Source organism: Nyctereutes procyonoides, unplaced genomic scaffold (assembly GCF_905146905.1).
Source record: "Nyctereutes procyonoides isolate TBG_1078 unplaced genomic scaffold, NYPRO_anot_genome, whole genome shotgun sequence".
Lineage (NCBI taxonomy): Eukaryota > Metazoa > Chordata > Mammalia > Carnivora > Canidae > Nyctereutes > Nyctereutes procyonoides.
Genome location: NW_026575113.1, coordinates 905,667 through 922,373, shown reverse-complemented (window position 1 = coordinate 922,373; position 16,707 = coordinate 905,667). Strand labels below are relative to the sequence as shown.

Genomic DNA, 16,707 nt, shown 5'->3' with positions numbered 1-16,707 from the left:
ATGACCTGATTAAAAACCACTCAGAAAATCACTGGCAGAATTAGAATACAGATCTTCAATTTCCTAGTCCAGGGTTCTCTCTGATACCAAAAGTTGTACCTATAGAACCACTATTTTTTCCTCACTAATAGTTTTCAAAGACTCGTGTCAATTTTACCTACCTGAGCAATATGCCTCCAATGGCCAACCTCAGACTCAAGTCTTGAAACTTCATTTGACAATCTGTTTATTTCTTGTTGTGATGAAATTATGTCACTGAAGTCCATATCATCGTCATGGAAAGCTGAAGCATGATGACTGACAGAATAGCTGAACGGAGATGATGCCGGGGCTGCTGGTACGCTGCTAGCTCCTGAATGTGCGGACTGAGCAGCTGACTGCAGCTTCAGCAACTGATCCTGCAGTGCAATCTGTCTTGCTTTAAGATGGCTGATTTCTACCTACACATTTACAATCTGTATTTTAGAGAAGGCACTTTAAAATAACCATCCTGACCTCTTTCTAGACTGTTATAATAATTTGTTTAAAATTATCCAATGACGGTAACTCTATCAGCTGAATCCAAGGCTTCTGTAAGACCCCAAACCATAACATTTTTATTAAAAAACCAAACATGATTGATTACTAGTTAAAACAGAGATAATGGTTCAAATAGCAAAAAGACCAGAACATCTCGCTCCTATGTTAACTAAGCCAACAAAATTCTCAGTTAAACTTGGGTTTACTACATTCTAAGGTGTCAAGTACTATAGGCAATTTCAAGGGTTCTATTTGTATTATTCAACTGTAAGTGATAGGAAAATGAAAGCTGCAGGAGTCTATGTATTAGCACGTTTCTTTGGACAATATGTTGGCATAGTCTTATGTTACTGATTTTAAGTCTACATATGGAATTTAGGTTTAAAATGCACCATGAATCAGGGGTTACTTTGTACTGGTCTGTATAACTGAAGAAATGCTTTATTAATCCATTCTTAGATAACACAGTGAGCCTGTGGTTATTATTACTAGCCTTTGAGTCTTAGAAAGAAATCATATAATGAAAGAGGCCTTGGCTTTAGCCTTGGCAAAAAGGAGCCAGTGAAAATATGACTTTACTCAGGGAAATAATAAAATAAAAATTCCAAAACCCTTAGTAAAGTTTTGACTAAGGGCTGGCAATACTAACTCATTGTCTAGAAGAAATTATGAACATAGGTATGGCATATTACCATAAAATCATACCTATTCTGAGAGATTACTCGAAATATAAAAGTGAATAAGCTAAGGAGAATTGAGATAAGCTTCCCATAAAATACCTACTCCAGACGATATCCTGCCACAATGGAAAAGAATATGATATTGGGAGTCAACCAACCACTATACATATACATATAAAGCCAAGCAATTAAACAAAAACCAAGCACGATTATGTCAAGTGTCATAACAAACAGGTTTCTCATATCAGAGCTCCTTTTCTAAAAGAAATTTGTATCAGTGCACACCTTTCATTCATTTGCCCATTAATGATGAAAGGTAAATTGCATCTTTGGGGAATATGAATACCACAACATGGGTAGAAAACAGATCTTAAGTATATTTATAAATTATCTTTCATTCTAGTAAAAAGCACTAAAATCGGGGATCCCTGGGTGGCTCAGCGGTTTAGCATCTGCCTTCGGCCCAGGGTGTGATCCTGGAATCCCAGGATTGAGTCCCACATCAGGCTCCCTGCATGGAGCCTGCTTCTCCCTCTGCCTGTGTGTCTGCCTCTCTCTCTCTCTCTATGTCTCTCATGAATAAATAAATAAAATCTTTAAAGAAAAAAAAAAGCACTGAAATCCACAATTTTTTTCAAGTGTAGCTTTAATACAAAGAAAGTTCTCATTATAAAATTGGTATCTATATCATTATAGAGTTAAAAAATGCGAGCTCTAATAACAAAGAGGTATTTCTACACTAAAATGCTTAATTTGCCCTCTAATATCAATAGTTAAGTAGAAAATAAAATGCCAGATTTTCCACAGCAGTATTTTCAATTAGTATGTAAACATCAGAATTACCTATGGAGTTCCTGGAAAATACCAATACCATGGCCCCTTCCCAGTACACCAAAATCAGAATCTCCTAGAGGACATAAACATATATTTTTTTTAAGGTGTCAGCTGTAAATCCCTAGTTGGGAACTACTGCTCTATTGTAATATTTACAAGTCAGTGTTGCTCAAAGTGTGGTTTATGGACTGAAGGCATGAATGTTTTATTACCAGTCCATGACAAGTACAGAAGTTTAAAGAGTAAGGCTTAATAGTCTTTTAAAGCAATTTGACAGAGAAATTTTATAATCTGTTAAATCTTTTTAAAAAGTGGGCTTTTAGGGGCACTTGAGTGGCTCCGTTGGTTGGGTGTCTGTCTTCAGCACAGGTCATGATCCCACGGTCCTGCAATGGAGCCCTGCATCAGGCTCCCTGCTCAGGGGGAGCCTGCTTCTCCCTCTCCCTTTGACCCATCCCCCTCCACTCATGGTCTCTCATTTGCTTACTTTGCCCTCAAATAAATAATCTTTAAAAAAAAAAAAAAAGTGGGCTTTTAGCTTTACCTTGAACTTGTAATCTTCCTTTTTTATATTAATTTTATTTTTGTAGTAATTTATTATATTTTATGAAATCAATTCCTTACAGATTGGAAACTTAAGTTTAAGTGTTTATCTTTACTGTGGCTTACTTTTATTTTTCATTTTAGTATGTTACTAAAGGAACTAAAAAGAAAAATCAGTGCATCTAAATTTTTTTATTTTATTTTTTATTTTATTTTATTTTATTTTACTTTACTTTACTATTTTATTTTATTTATTTTATTTTTCATCTAAATTTTATATATGAGGGTGCCTGGGTGGCTCAGTTGGTTAGGCATCCAAGTCTTGGTTTCAGTTCAGGTCATGACTTCAGGGGTGTGAGTTTGAGCATGGCTTCAGGCCCTGCACTCAGCTCTGACTCTGCTTGAGATTCTGTCTCTTCCTCTCATCTGCCCCTCCCTGCTCTCGTGCCTGCACATCCACTCTCTCTCTAGAATAAAGAAATCTTTTCACTTGATCTGAGCCAAAAGGCCAAGAAGCAATAAAAATAAATAAATCTTTAAAAACTCATATATGATGTTATTATGGTAGAAATGAATATTTAATCAACAAACTGAAGAAAACCCAAATGATCTGGATAATTAAACAAGAAATAGTTTAATTCAATTCAATAGAACTATTTTTTTTTAATTTATTTATTTTTATGATAGTCACAGAGAGAGAGAGAGAGAGAGGCAGAGACACAGGCAGAGGGAGAAGCAGGCTCCATGCACCGGGAGCCCGATATGGGATTCGATCCCGGGTCTCCAGGATCGCGCCCTGGGCCAAAGGCAGGCGCCAAACCGCTGCGCCACCCAGGGATCCCTCAATAGAACTATTTACTGAATTCCATTTATGTACTAAACACCGAAGAGAATTCACAGAATGAAACATGGACACAGGGGCAGCCTGGGTGGCTCAGCGGTTTACTGACGCCTTCTGCCCAGGGCGTGATCCTGGAGTCCCGGGATCAAGTCCCAGGCAGGCTCCCTGCATGGAGCCTGCTTCTCCCTCTGCCTCTGTCTCTGCCTCTTCTCTTTCTGTGTCTCTCATGAATAAATAAAATCTTAAAAAAAAAAAAAAAAAAGAGAGAAACATGGACACAGTCTGTATTTTAAGGATACATTATAACACTGTTTAAGTTACATTGTATCTATTACCAGCACCACAGAGAGATAAGTCTATTTCAAAATAAACATTTCTAACAAATTAAAGGGGAAAAGTATTGGCAGAACAATGTAAGTCAACTCAATAGACTTGATATTCTGTTTTTCCATGGACATCAAGTAAATTCCAATTCAATACACATTAACATGGTAGTCAAAATCATTTTTTAAAAATGTCAGGGTGGGGAAGTCAAAATCATTTTTTAAAAATGTCAGGGTGGCTCAGCGGAGAAGTGCCTGCCTTTGGCCCAGGGCGTGATCCTGGAGCCCCGAGATGGATTCCCAGATCAGGTTCCCTGCATGGAGCCTGCCTCTCACTCTCTCTCTCTCTGTGTGTCTCTCATGAATAAATAAATAAATCTTAAAAAAAAAAAAAAAAAAAGTCCGGGTGCTGGGGTGGGTCAGTGGGTCAGTTAAGCAGCTGCCTTCAGCTCAGGTTACAGCCGCCCATCAGGCTCCCTGCAAAAGAGGAGTCTGCTTCTCCCTTTCCCTCTGCCCCTCCGTGCTGTGTTCTTTCACTCACTCTCTCTCAAATAAATAAAATCTTTAAACAAAAAAAATGAAATGTCATTAGCAATAATTACACTGATTCACAATTTTAAGTAAATAGAGTAGAAATTAGGTTTCATAAAATCAGAAATTATAAGTAAAAGATACGTGAAGATATTTTATTAAAAGTTTTCCTCTTTTGGAAGGTAGGAAGTAAAGGTTAGCTTATAAAATATAAATTAAACAGAAAAGCTTAGCGTTCTTGTTAAATTAGGATCAAACTGAGTTGGGAATTACTAACTTCATCACTCTTTAAATATTTTCATGTATCTATGTTATAGTTTGATTTATAACTCTTAAAAATCTTCCTAAAAACATCACAATGAAATAAACATGAAGTAATTATAATAACCTTTACCTCTTTCTGTTGTAGTTGATTTCGGTAATTTGTAGATTGTTGCTTTATTTGAAGCTCTGATGCTTCATGCTTCTCTTCTAAATCAGTACAAAGTTCTTTGAGTCTCTCATTCTAGAAATAAAGAAAAAAGTATTTTCAACAAAAAGACTAAAACATGTTAATAACAGTTATGTGTATGGCATCACAAAAAATATACTGCTTTATACAAAAAAAAGATATAAAATATAGAAATCCTCAGACAGAATTCTGGTCTTTCAAATACAGTTTCAATTAAAGTTAGAAGTACAATAAGCATATTTATAGAGATTATGCAAAAATTCTGAACCAAAGTAGAAAAAAAAATCTTGTCCAGTTTGATCTTCTGCTAAGAAAAAGCCAACAATCAATGTTTCCCCCATCTCTGCATGTCCAGGGTCTGGCATGTAATAGGCAATCTATGTTTGATTAATGAATAAACTACATTACACGTTTCAACTTTTATTTTCTCTCCAAACAACATTTTTTTTAAAGATTTTATCTATTTATTCATGAGAGACACACAGAGAGGCAGAAACACAGGCAGAGGGAGAAACAGGCTTCACACAGGGAGCCCAATGTAGGACTCAATCCCCAGACTGGGATGACAATCTGAGCTGAAGGCAGACACTCAACTGCTGAGCCACCCAACATTTTTAAAAGAAATCTTTTTAAAAAAGACTTCTTGCTGAAGTACAGGTAGGAGGCCAAAGCTTCATATTCCTTGTCTGCTTGTCTGCCAGATCCTGAAGCACTTCTGAAAAATCCAATTTGAAAACCATACTAGAACCGAGTTCAAAAACTAGTACACAAGTAGTTTGAGGTAGACAAAAATATTCTAATTCAATGAATCTAGACATCACAGTCTTTGAAAACTTTGGAAAATATGTTTAAAAAATTACTTAAATTTGGGCAGCCCGGATGGCTCAGCAGTTCAGCACCGCCTTCAGTCCAGGCCGTGATCCTGGAAACCTGGGATCAAGTCCCATGTCGGGCTCCCAGCATGGAGCCTGCTTCTCCCTCTGCCTGTGTCTCTGCCTCTGCCTCTCTCTCTCTCTCTCTGTCTCTCTCTCTCTTTCTGGTCTCTCATAAATAAATAAATAATATAAAAAATAAAAAATAAAAAACTACTTAAATTTGGAGGTACCTGGGTGACTCAATCACTTAAGCGTCTCAGTCTTGGTTTCAGCTCAGGGCATGATCTCATGGGTCATGCAATGGAGCCCCCCTGTGTTGGGTTTCCCCGCTCAGCAGGGGGTCTGCTTTAAAGATTCTCTCCCTTTGCCCCTCCCTAAACTCGAGAGAGAGAGAGAGAGAGAGAGAGAGAGAGAGAGAGAGAGAACATGTGCACTCACTCTCTCAAATAAGTAAATCTTTTTTTTTTTTTTTCAAATAAGTAAATCTTATTTGGAGAGAGAGAGAGAGAGAGAGAGAGAGAGAGAAAGAGAAAGAGAGAGAAGGAGCAGTAGGGAGGAGCAGAGGGAGAGAGAAGCAGACACCCTGCTAAGAAGGAAGCCTGATGCTGGGCTCGATCCCAGGACATGGAGATCATGACCTGAGCCAAAGGCAGATGCTTATTAACCTAATGAGCCACCCAGGCGCCCCTAAATCTTAATAAAATTTACTTAAATTTTATGTACTCAAATATTAAATTATCTTAACCTATTATCATTCCTAGAATTTGAATGAAAAAGGACATAATGGAGCAACATAAGTGGGCACTAAAGCTCTTTGGCAAAAGAATTTACAAATTATCACAAATAACTAAGAATTCTACTAATACATCTACAAACATAGTTTAAGAATGAAAGCTAAGAAAACAGTGACTGATGTGGTAGGAAAAAAGTTCTGCTAGAAGATGAAGACTTTTTCACTTTGAGAATGTCTTAAGAGTCCAGGAATTTCTTTTTTTTTTTAATTTTTTTAAAATTTTTATTTATTTTTATGATAGTCACACAGAGAGAGAGAGAGAGAGAGAGAAAGAGGCAGAGACATAGGCAGAGGGAGAAGCAGGCTCCATGCACCGGGAGCCTGACGTGGGATTCGATCCGGGGTCTCCAGAATCGCGCCCTGGGCCAAAGGCAGGCGCCAAACCGCTGCGCCACCCAGGGATCCCCCAGGAATTTCTTATATCAACAGATATGAAAGTTTTTATCCAGGGAGATTTTATGAATACACAGAGAAATTCAAAGGAATGAACACAAATCCTAGTTTGGGAGTCTGTCCCCAAAAATCTAATAGATTTTGGTTATCTTGAAGAAACAAATAAGACACAGGCCCACACAATTAATTACCTTCTATTCTATTGGCAACTTCTGCCAATGACTTTCTATGAGCCTTTTTTTTTTTTCTGTGAGCTTTTAACATGAAAAATACCAAACATAACTGAAGTAACACAATATAGTGTAGTCAAAAATCCAGTAATAAAGTCTACTCTGGCTTTTTCAAATAAAAATAACTAAGTCTAGGGGCACCTGGGTGGCTCAATGGTTGAATGTCTTGTCTTTGGTTCAAGTCATGATCCCGGGGTCCTGGGATCTCATGAATAAATAAAATCTTTAAAAACAAAACAAAACAAAACAAAATAAAACAAAAAAACCTAAGTCTATTTAGTGAACTCTGGCTAATAACCAGAACTTGAAAACTTCTGATTTGGCCAATATCTAATTGCTTGTGAGGTGCCCTCACCTCCCTAGCCATGTGAGAGTCACAAGGTTGCCAAATTCATGAAGGACATACTTTCTATTATATGGAAAGTGGAACCAAGACAGCTTGTCTGAAAGGAAAACAAATAAACATACATAAGGAACAGAGAGTAAAAATGAGAGACATATCCCTAGTTGTCTGCAGTTCTGCTTGCAGCCCCTTTCTGAAGTCTGGCTACAATTTCTGCCCTTGAAATAAATCTATGAGGTTCTTATATCCTTAAATGATTCCATCCTGCTCAACCTGTTATACCATCAAGGTCTACTGGACCCAACTTTATTTTCTGAGTTTCTTTTTTGAGTAGTCCTATCTGTGAGGACAGATACTTATAACTTTTATTTTTTCTTATACATCCTCTAACAGAGAAAAATTACTTATTTCTTAAATAAAATAAAACTCCTGGTGCTTGGCTGGCTTAGTTGGTGGAACATGCAACTCTTGATCTTGAGGTTGCGGTTGTGGGTTCGAGCCCCACATTCAGTGTAGAGATTACTTAAAAGTAAAATCTTAAGATGCTTGGGTGGCTCAGTCAGTTAAGTGTCTGCCTTCAGCTCATGATCCCGGGGTCCTGGGATTGAGTCCTACATGATTCCCACATCATGAGTCTCTGCTCAGAAGGGAGCCTGCTTCTCTCTCTGCCCCTCCCCCTCCTTCCTGCTCTGCTCTCTCTTGCTATCTTTCAAATAAAATCTTAAAAAAAAAAAAAAAAGATTCTTAAAAAAATAAAATTGAAAGAAAATAAAATGTTAAAAAATAAATAAATTATAAAATGAGACTTATTCTATCTTGCACTTACCATAAGAAGTTGTTGAGCCCTTTATAAATCTAAGAACATTCATGAAATTGTAAAGAGCTTATTTTTTCTGTATTTGAAACATTTTGATGTTTACCATTTTAAAAATTATTTTACCATTCACCAATTATTCTCAACTAGGTTAAAAGTCTTATACAATGAGAAAACAGAAGACTGATAGAGTCACCCAGAAGAATGATGCAATAGTGAAATAACCAGTTTTCTGACTGAAGTGCCTGAAGTATTACAACACCTTTTAAAATGAAAAAAGCTAGAGATACCCACTTGTAGTGTCTTTTTAGTTTTGCTGTTTTTTGCTTTCATTGTACACATTTGAAAATTAAGAATTTTCGTTTCCCCAAAGAAAAGAAAACTGACAGAGAAAAACATTTCACAGCTAATTAGACAACTCAGAAGAGACAGAATGTGAAGAGACAGAAAACAGCATTCCGTAGTCTGATGCTTGTGGTGAGCAGGCTGGAGAGACAAAATCCCAGCCAAGTCTTCACATAATAATATCCTGCAGGGATTTTCTCAAACTCCAGAACTGATGAGTGAACAATATATTTCTAAGAGCAAACAAGAAATACAATGTTCTCATCAAGTTAGTCATTCATTAGGAAAAGATTTTACCTCACACTATTTTGTGACAAGGACCTGAGCCATTCAACTTTACTAAATGGCTATGTGATGGTATTCACTATATATGGTATTTGCACACCAATATTTACTTGATATAGTTCATACATGGAAAAATGCTACATGCCGGTGTGTATAAAAAAGTGAATAGGAAAAAAAAAAGATGACATAAGGGAAAAAAATTCAGTGGACTGATCACTGTAATTGGTATTTATAAATCTAATTGGTATTTATAAATTGGCTTTATAATTATGGAGCAAAGATGACAGCCCTCATCAACAAATCATGAGGCATCACAGTTTTCAAAAATAGTAGTTTAATGACACAAGTCAAGAAGAACCAGAAGTCATGATCAGTTGAAATCTATTAGAGATGTAAGTGAAATCTGGAACCAGTATTTACAAAATAAGATGCATTTCAGTTCATGCATAAGAGTTAAAAAGCAGTTAACTACATTCAAAGAACATATTTTGAACATATATGTTTTCAAAACCAGAAATCTATGTAATAAAAATATGGACTTGCCATGAAAAGGTTATTAAATAAAGTTTTCACTATCATTTTATTTCTACTTCTGTAAATTACTTATAACATGATTTAATATAAAAAAATTAAGAGTTCACTGGATCCAGATGGTAAATGTGATGAGACTTCTTTGGGGCATAGAGGGTTAAATTTAAGAAACCTACATTTTCTCAGTTGGCTCAGTTGGTTAAGCATCCAACTCTTGGTTTTGGCTCAGGTCATGATCTCCAGGTTGAGGGATCAAGACCCACAGCAAGGAGTCTGCTTGAGATTCTCTCTTCCACTCCCCTGCTGCCTCCCCCCCCCCACTCTCTCTCTCTCTCTCTCTCTGAAATAAATAAATAAAATCTAAAACTTTCTAAATACAACTTTATATTTTTTAGTTTCCTGATGACTTCAATCCTAGCTTCACCTTACTCTCTTATTGCACAGTTATGTATGAGGTGAAGGTATAAAGTGCTTTTGTACTAACACACAGACAGCTAAGAATCAATCACCTAAGAAAACAAAGCCCTTGGGAAATCCAACAGTCTCTTGTCCTCTAGTATTTGAGTAGCTCAAGCTACTGTGAATAAGCATCAAATAAGGAAACTGGCTTTCTCATCTGGGGATATATTATACCAAAAATATTTCTAAACACTAGAATCATGTTTGCCATAACCCGGAGAGATTAGAAGTGAGACCGACAGAGGGACAGAAGATTTCTCTTCTCCCTTCGCTAACTCAATACAGAGCAGACATTCACTAAGCAGGTTCATCCTATTTACTTTTTTCCCCCAAATGGACACTGGCAAATTTACTTAAAAAAAATTTTTTTTAAGATTTTATTTATTTATTCATGACAGACACACACACACAGAGAGGCAGAGGCAGAGACACAGGCAGAGGAAGAAGCAGGCTCCATGCAGGAAGCCTGATGTGGGACTCGATCCCGGGTCTCCAGGATCACTCCCTGGGCTGAAGGTGGAGCTAAATCGCTGAGCCACCCGGGCTGTCCAAATTTACTTAAATTAATGTCACTACCATTTAATTTTTCGGGGTGAGCCTGTACTAATTATTCAGTGCCTTCTAAAAGATTTCTTTAGGGATTACAGGAACAATTTCCTATCTCAGCCATATAAATAAGTTATTAAGTTCAACTGTCACTGAAGCATCTACTTACTAGGTAATTATACCTAATGTCTCAAGTGTCACCCAAGTGCCATCTTGAATTGAGACAGTATAAAACCATGACAGTCTTCTTGAGAGGTCCCTCTACGTCCACCTCAGTAATCTGGGCCAGAGTTCAATAATGCTCATCAGGAAATACTTTCTGATATTTTAAAACCAATTTTCTCTTTTTATGGGCTCAGCAAAGAGGAAACCATACTTCTCAGAGTCCTCTAAAAATATCTTAATGAAATACTACATGTTCCCTCATTGTTCTTATTCAAAAGCTAAATAGTTGAGTGTCATTAGTACTATACAATAGATCTCTTTTTAAATCATTTTCTTTATGGTTTTCCTTTGAATCGTTCCCAAGTTTTCCTCCTCCCCATTAAGTACAATGTTCAGAGGTAGTCACCACAAGGCACTGACGAACAATGGGAAAAAAATGGCAAAACTAATTTGTTATACCTATACTCTTGTGTGCAAATATCACACTTTTTTTTTCATGTTAGCAGATTTAAAAGGCCTAGATTAAATAGAATTGCATTCTTCACATTATACTTCAATAAATGCACTACTATAATTGAGCACACTGTCAGAACCTGATAATTCCCTGATAAATTGTTGCCACTAGTATTTCTGTATTTCTACACTTGGCCATTTTCCAACTTCCAGCACATAGCAGCAGAGACAGGAATATTAAGCAGCAAAGTGGAGTAACATGTAAATATATTCATCTAAAAGATGAGAAAAGAACTGGGATAAAAGAGAAGAGATAAAAGTGGTAAGCAGTACAGTAAGAAGAACTGAAAAACCGTATAAGTTTACTGTCATGCCCTCAAAAAAGAAAAAATATAAGTTCAATAATAGTCTTTAATTTTCCTTACCTCTGATCTTAAGATTGCATGAATGGCTTCAACTTCCTTTCTCCTAGAATTAGGTAATTCTGCTATGAAAGAAACAGCATACACTGAATATATGATCAACACCATATGAATAAACAGGCATTGTGAAGTACATATATTTTACTGAGCTTTCAACAGAATGGTATGCGGATCCAAGAACAAATTCAGAAGACAAATACCACTTGACTTTTATCACAATTTCCTACTGCCACATATATGCTTTATCAGTACATAAGTCATTATTTTTGCCTACCTTCTGTATCTAGGTAGGACATCTACATTTCCCCCTCGGAAGTGTTCATTAAAATTTTATTATGGAAAATTGAGTTTTACAAATTAAAATCTCCTTGGGTTTAGTATAATTTTAGATGAGAGTTATAAAACTGGTGCTTAGGCCTTATTTGTAACTTCTGCTTCCAATACTATCAAATAATAATGACGCATAAATAATGAAAATACACTAAAAGAATACTTATGTCAAGTAACACGAGCACTATTTATTTAAAATGGGAATGAGCTCAGTCTGCTCTTGTATATTTTCATTTAAAAGGAGAGTCGGAAGAACATGAAAAACTCCTAACTCTGGGAAACGAACTAGGGGTGGTGGAAGGTGAGGTGGGCGGGGGGTGGCGGTGACTGGGTGACGGGCACTGAGGTGGGCACTTGACGGGATGAGCACTGGGTGTTATTCTATATGTTGGCAAATTGAACACCAATAAAAAATAAATTTATTTAAAAAAAAAAAAAAAAGGAGAATCAGAGATAGGGCACCTGGCTGGCCCAGCTAGTGGAGCATGTACTCCTATTCTCAGGGTATGAGCTCAAGCCCCACATTGGGCGTACAGTTTACTTAAAAAAAAAAAAAAAAAAATTAAAAAAAAGTCTAAAAATTAAAATTTTTTTTTTAAAAAAAGGGAGAGCAAGAGGCCAGCAGTGTCAAAATGGCACTCTCAATGCCACCAGATCATCCACATTGCATGATCATCCAGAGAGGTAAGATTTTTTTTTCCTAGGTACTAGTATTTTTCATTTGTTACACCATTTTATAATTTTCTTTTTTTAAATTTTTTATTTATTTATGATAGGCACACAGTGAGAGAGAGATGTTACACCATTTTAACACTATAAAAATAACTTCTTTGATTTACAGTTTAAGTCAAAAGAAAACACAAATGATATTCAGTAAAGAATAGTGACAATAGTGACCATTTTTTTTAATTTTGAAAATCACCAGGTGCATTTGCTTCTGTGGTTGTTTATATATCTCACTTGAAACTCTAACAGGATCATCTAATTGCTTCTCAGAAGAGAACAAATTATAATCTAGTCTGTTTAGGAGGGTCAATGTTAGAAGCAGCAACTGTTTCAAAGAGGGATAAAAACAGTTTTATGCAGCTCTCCTCCTTACTGCCTCCAAAAAAAATAAAAATAAAAAATAAAAATCCTGGTCTTTTTAAGAATAAAGGGGAGATATTTTACAGACCAAAAACTTCTTCCTCACTGAGGGAAAACAAAAACAGCTACTCTTTATTAATGCTTACCATCTGCTAGGCATTTTACAATCGTGATTTCACTTAATCCTCCCAACCCCACGACAGGTATGATTACATCTATTTAACAGATAAGGGAATTCTGCTTTAAAGAGACTAAATAATGGGATCCCTGGGTGGCGCAGCGGTTTAGCGCCTGCCTTTGGCCCAGGGCGCGATCCTGGAGATCCTGGATCGAATCCCACATCGGGCTCCCGGTGCATGGAGCCTGCTTCTCCCTCTGCCTGTGTCTCTGCCTCTCTCTCTCTCTCTCTCTCTGTGTGTGTGTGTGTGTGGCTATCATGAATAAATAAAAATTTAAAAAAAAAAGAGTGAAATCTAAAAAAAATAAATAAATAAAGAGGCTAAATAAGAATTTGCCAAAGATCCCACAATCTGTAATGCATGGAGGTGGATTCCAACCCATGTCTAACTGAAAAGCCCAAGCTCCTAATCCTGAATAAATCAGTAGTTTTTGGTAAAACAGGAACTTTCTGATACTGCAAATATGGATAATTTTGAAGGTGTACCAACAGTGCTATTTTGGAACTGTTATCTTGTTCACTGCTGGCACAGGGTAGATGCTCAAATAAATACTTGTTAAATGAATAAATGAACTGTATTTTGACCCTTTAATGATTTATAAAATCAATAAATTAGGTGTTAAAAGCAAGTCCTATTAGAAAGGGAGATAATAAAAGCATTAAGCAACTTTGCAGATTTCTAATCACAAATTTTAATCAGCAAATTTTTTCTGTGCCTATACCATGTGGGAAGGTGCCAAATACTGGTAATATAAGGATAACATATATATGTACATTCCCTATGCTGGACATCTAGAAAAGAGGTAAATTATAACTCAAGATGGTAAGTGCTCTCAAAGAGAGATCCCACAGGATCACATGCAATCAACTCAGCCTGTCACGGACTGAGAATGGTTTCACCAAGTATCCAGCACGTGAGCAAGGTCATACAGGAAAAAACTGTTTTCCAAGCAAAGAAGGAAGTAGAAAAGGAAAGGCTTTCCATGCAAAGGTTTGGAATTGTAGGGACTTCACAAGGTTCCATGTGGCAGAAGCTCTGGGTGCAAGAGCATAAGTGTGTGAACATGCATATGTATGGCAATTTGGAGAGAAGGGGAAGGAATAAGAGGTAAGACGAGAAAAGGGACGTTGATCTCAGAAGAGTTTTCTGGTCTCCCAAAACCAAGAGCTTTGGATTTTATCCTGTAAAGAGCAGAGCTAAAAGATTTTAAAGCAGCTGTGTTTTAGAAAGCTGGCAGCACAAAGAATATGGGATTGAGTAGGGAGAAATGGGTGGCAGGATACGGAAGGAAAAAGTGCATGGGAGAGAGAATGGGGGTCTGAACAAAAGAAAACAGAGGGAGTAATAAAGGAAAAGAGGAATGTAAGGAACAATTCTGGCACAGGATGAACAAGATCTAGTGGCCAAATGGAAACAAGAAATGGGGGGGGAAAAAAAAAAAGAAGCAAAACAAAAGTGACAAAGTTTAAGAGACCGGGCAGATGATGAAACCATTAAGAATGAGAATACAGGAATATATTTGTTAGGAAGAACAAAAAGCATTCCACCTTAACCCTATAAACAGTCAGATGGGGGCATATTTTCTAGGAGTATCCAGCTGTTTTCCCCTAACCAGGATCCGGGAAGAGACTGGTCATCTCCCATGCCATCCAGCCCTTTTCTGTTCTAAATTTAAAGGTCACATGACCCTCCTCCCCAACACAGGGAGAATCCCATTCAGTCTCACCCCCAACCTGTCCCACCTGTTGCCCTTCCCACCCAAGGTGTACTCCAAGTAGTAAAATGGATTTCAGCAGCTCTCCAAAGCTCCTCCTTTTTAAAAAGGCGAATTCTGAATAGACTTTTTCTCAAACCATCTTCATCTCAACCCAATAAACATGAAGCTTCAATTATATCAGGATAAAGAAATCAAACCAGAATGCCAATTCATCTACTTATAAGAGATAAGAATCATCCGAGGAGTGCTCTCTCGTCCAAAAGAGCAGCCCGTCATCTCTCTGGAGGCAGGCCTCCATTGAAATCTAAAGTACTCTTCTAAAACAAATAAATAGACACAGTACTCTTTAGATCTGAATACTACTTGCGGGGGGAAAAAAAAAAAAAAAGTACCAGGAAATCAAAATACGGACGTCAACTATCAGCCACTATGTGGGTCTGGGTCACTACTCATCAGTGAAGCGAAACAAGGACGTCAAAAAGGAGAGCTGCTGAGGATGGGCAGCTTCCTTGTTTCACCGGAGACACACAGGGGGAACGGGTCGTCAGGCACAGAGACACATTCCACCGTCAGAATAAGCAAAAACGTAGACTGACTAGGAGGGAAAACACAGCCCCGTCCGACAACGTATTCAAGTCAGAAAGAACTTGAGCGTCCTAAAGACCGTGATCCGTCGCTCCAGCTGTCACACAACTCCAGGGGGGAAGTGACTGTGCCAGGCGCAGACACTACTACTTCTTCTTTTTTTTTTTTTTTTGATTGTGTCAGTATAAAGGGAAAGGACGAAAATCAGACCCGCCCCCAAACTAAAGGCAAAGCAAGCAAGCGGTGGGCGTGGAGGGACCAGACAAAAATAAACTGCTCGACGCAGGAGCAGTTCTCACCCCTCTGAGGGGCCGCGGCCTTCACCCGGGCAGGCAGAGCCCGGCCCGGGCCCCGGGGTCGTCCAGCAGGGAACGTCTGTCGGGAGAGAGGCCACAAGGAGCCTGAAGGCCAGAGGAGGGGCGGCAGCCGCGAAGGCCGGACGCGGGCACCCATCGGCGCTCCCCCCTCCCGCCCGGCGCTCCCGCCGTTACCTTCCACCTCCTCCGCGCCCTCCAGCAGCATGTCCTTCGTGAAGCTTGAGATCTGGTCGGTGAGGGAGGCCAGGCTGCCCCCGACTTGCCCCAGCGACTGGCCCAGGCCGGAGCCCAGGCCCCCGAGCCAGGACGACATCGCGGCGGCTTAGAGAACGACCGGGCCCGCCCCCAGACAAGCGGCCAGCGTCGTCGGACGATGCCGCCAGACGTCCCCGAACCCGCCTGCGCCGGGCCGGCCCGCGCCGAAGGTTCCAGGCCAGACGGCACAATGAGGGGCTCCTGGCAACGCCGGCTCCGCGCGGGCTCCCACCGGCCGCCGGGTTCGGCCCAGAAACGCCGAGGCCGGGCCCGGGACGTGAGCGGGGCTCCGCCTCCAGCGGCCTCTGCTCATTCCTCCGACCCCCGCCCCGCCCCCGCCCCCGCCCCGCAACGTCCGGGCTGGGCCACTGCTTCCCCTGCTTTAATGACTTTCCCCAGTTCCGAGGGCAACTCCTGCCAACTCGACGCCGGCCGCCACGACACCCACCCTGGGAGCGGCGGCGGACCATAGAGAGGCGCCGCGCCGGCCCAGAAGAGCTCTGCGGGGCTGCCGGACGTGTCCGTGGCGCAAGGGAGCGTGGGATCGCGGAGGACCGCGAGCGGCCGGCTCGGGCGCCCCCCTCCGGCGCCCCCCTCCGGCGCAGGGCAAGGTCGGCGTCCGCGCGGCGCCGTTCGGGCCGCGGGGGCGTGGCCTCAGGGGCCCGGGTGGCGCAGGGCCCCGCCCGCTGCACCTGCTCCTCCGGCCGACGCGGCGGAGCCCGGGAAGCCCCTGCGCCCTCCGGCTGTGGGTGAGCCCCGCGTGTCTCATTCCCGCTCCACCAGGGCAGCGCTGCGGGGGCGCGCAAGGAGGGGGCGCGCGAGGAGGGGGCGCGCAAGGAGGGGGCGCGCAAGGAGGGGGCGC

General features: G+C 40.0%; 1 protein-coding gene across 2 annotated transcripts in view; it reads right to left on the bottom strand.

Moving 5' to 3' along the window:
• The window catches only part of TRIP11 (thyroid hormone receptor interactor 11), a 69,520-nt gene extending 53,337 nt beyond the window's left edge, over nt 1–16,183 (bottom strand). Inside the window, exons 1-4 of one of the 2 annotated variants that reach the window (XM_055333660.1) lie at nt 15,765–16,183; nt 11,380–11,441; nt 4,666–4,776; nt 162–440 (exon numbers count right to left, since the gene is read on the bottom strand). In XM_055333660.1, the coding sequence (XP_055189635.1) occupies nt 162–440; nt 4,666–4,776; nt 11,380–11,441; nt 15,765–15,903 (591 nt within the window). In that variant the 5' untranslated portion in view covers nt 15,904–16,183. The remainder of the gene's footprint in view (nt 1–161; nt 441–4,665; nt 4,777–11,379; nt 11,442–15,764) is intronic. The other variant, XM_055333661.1, reaches the window with a different exon arrangement.
• Nucleotides 16,184–16,707: the final 524 nt, after the last annotated feature.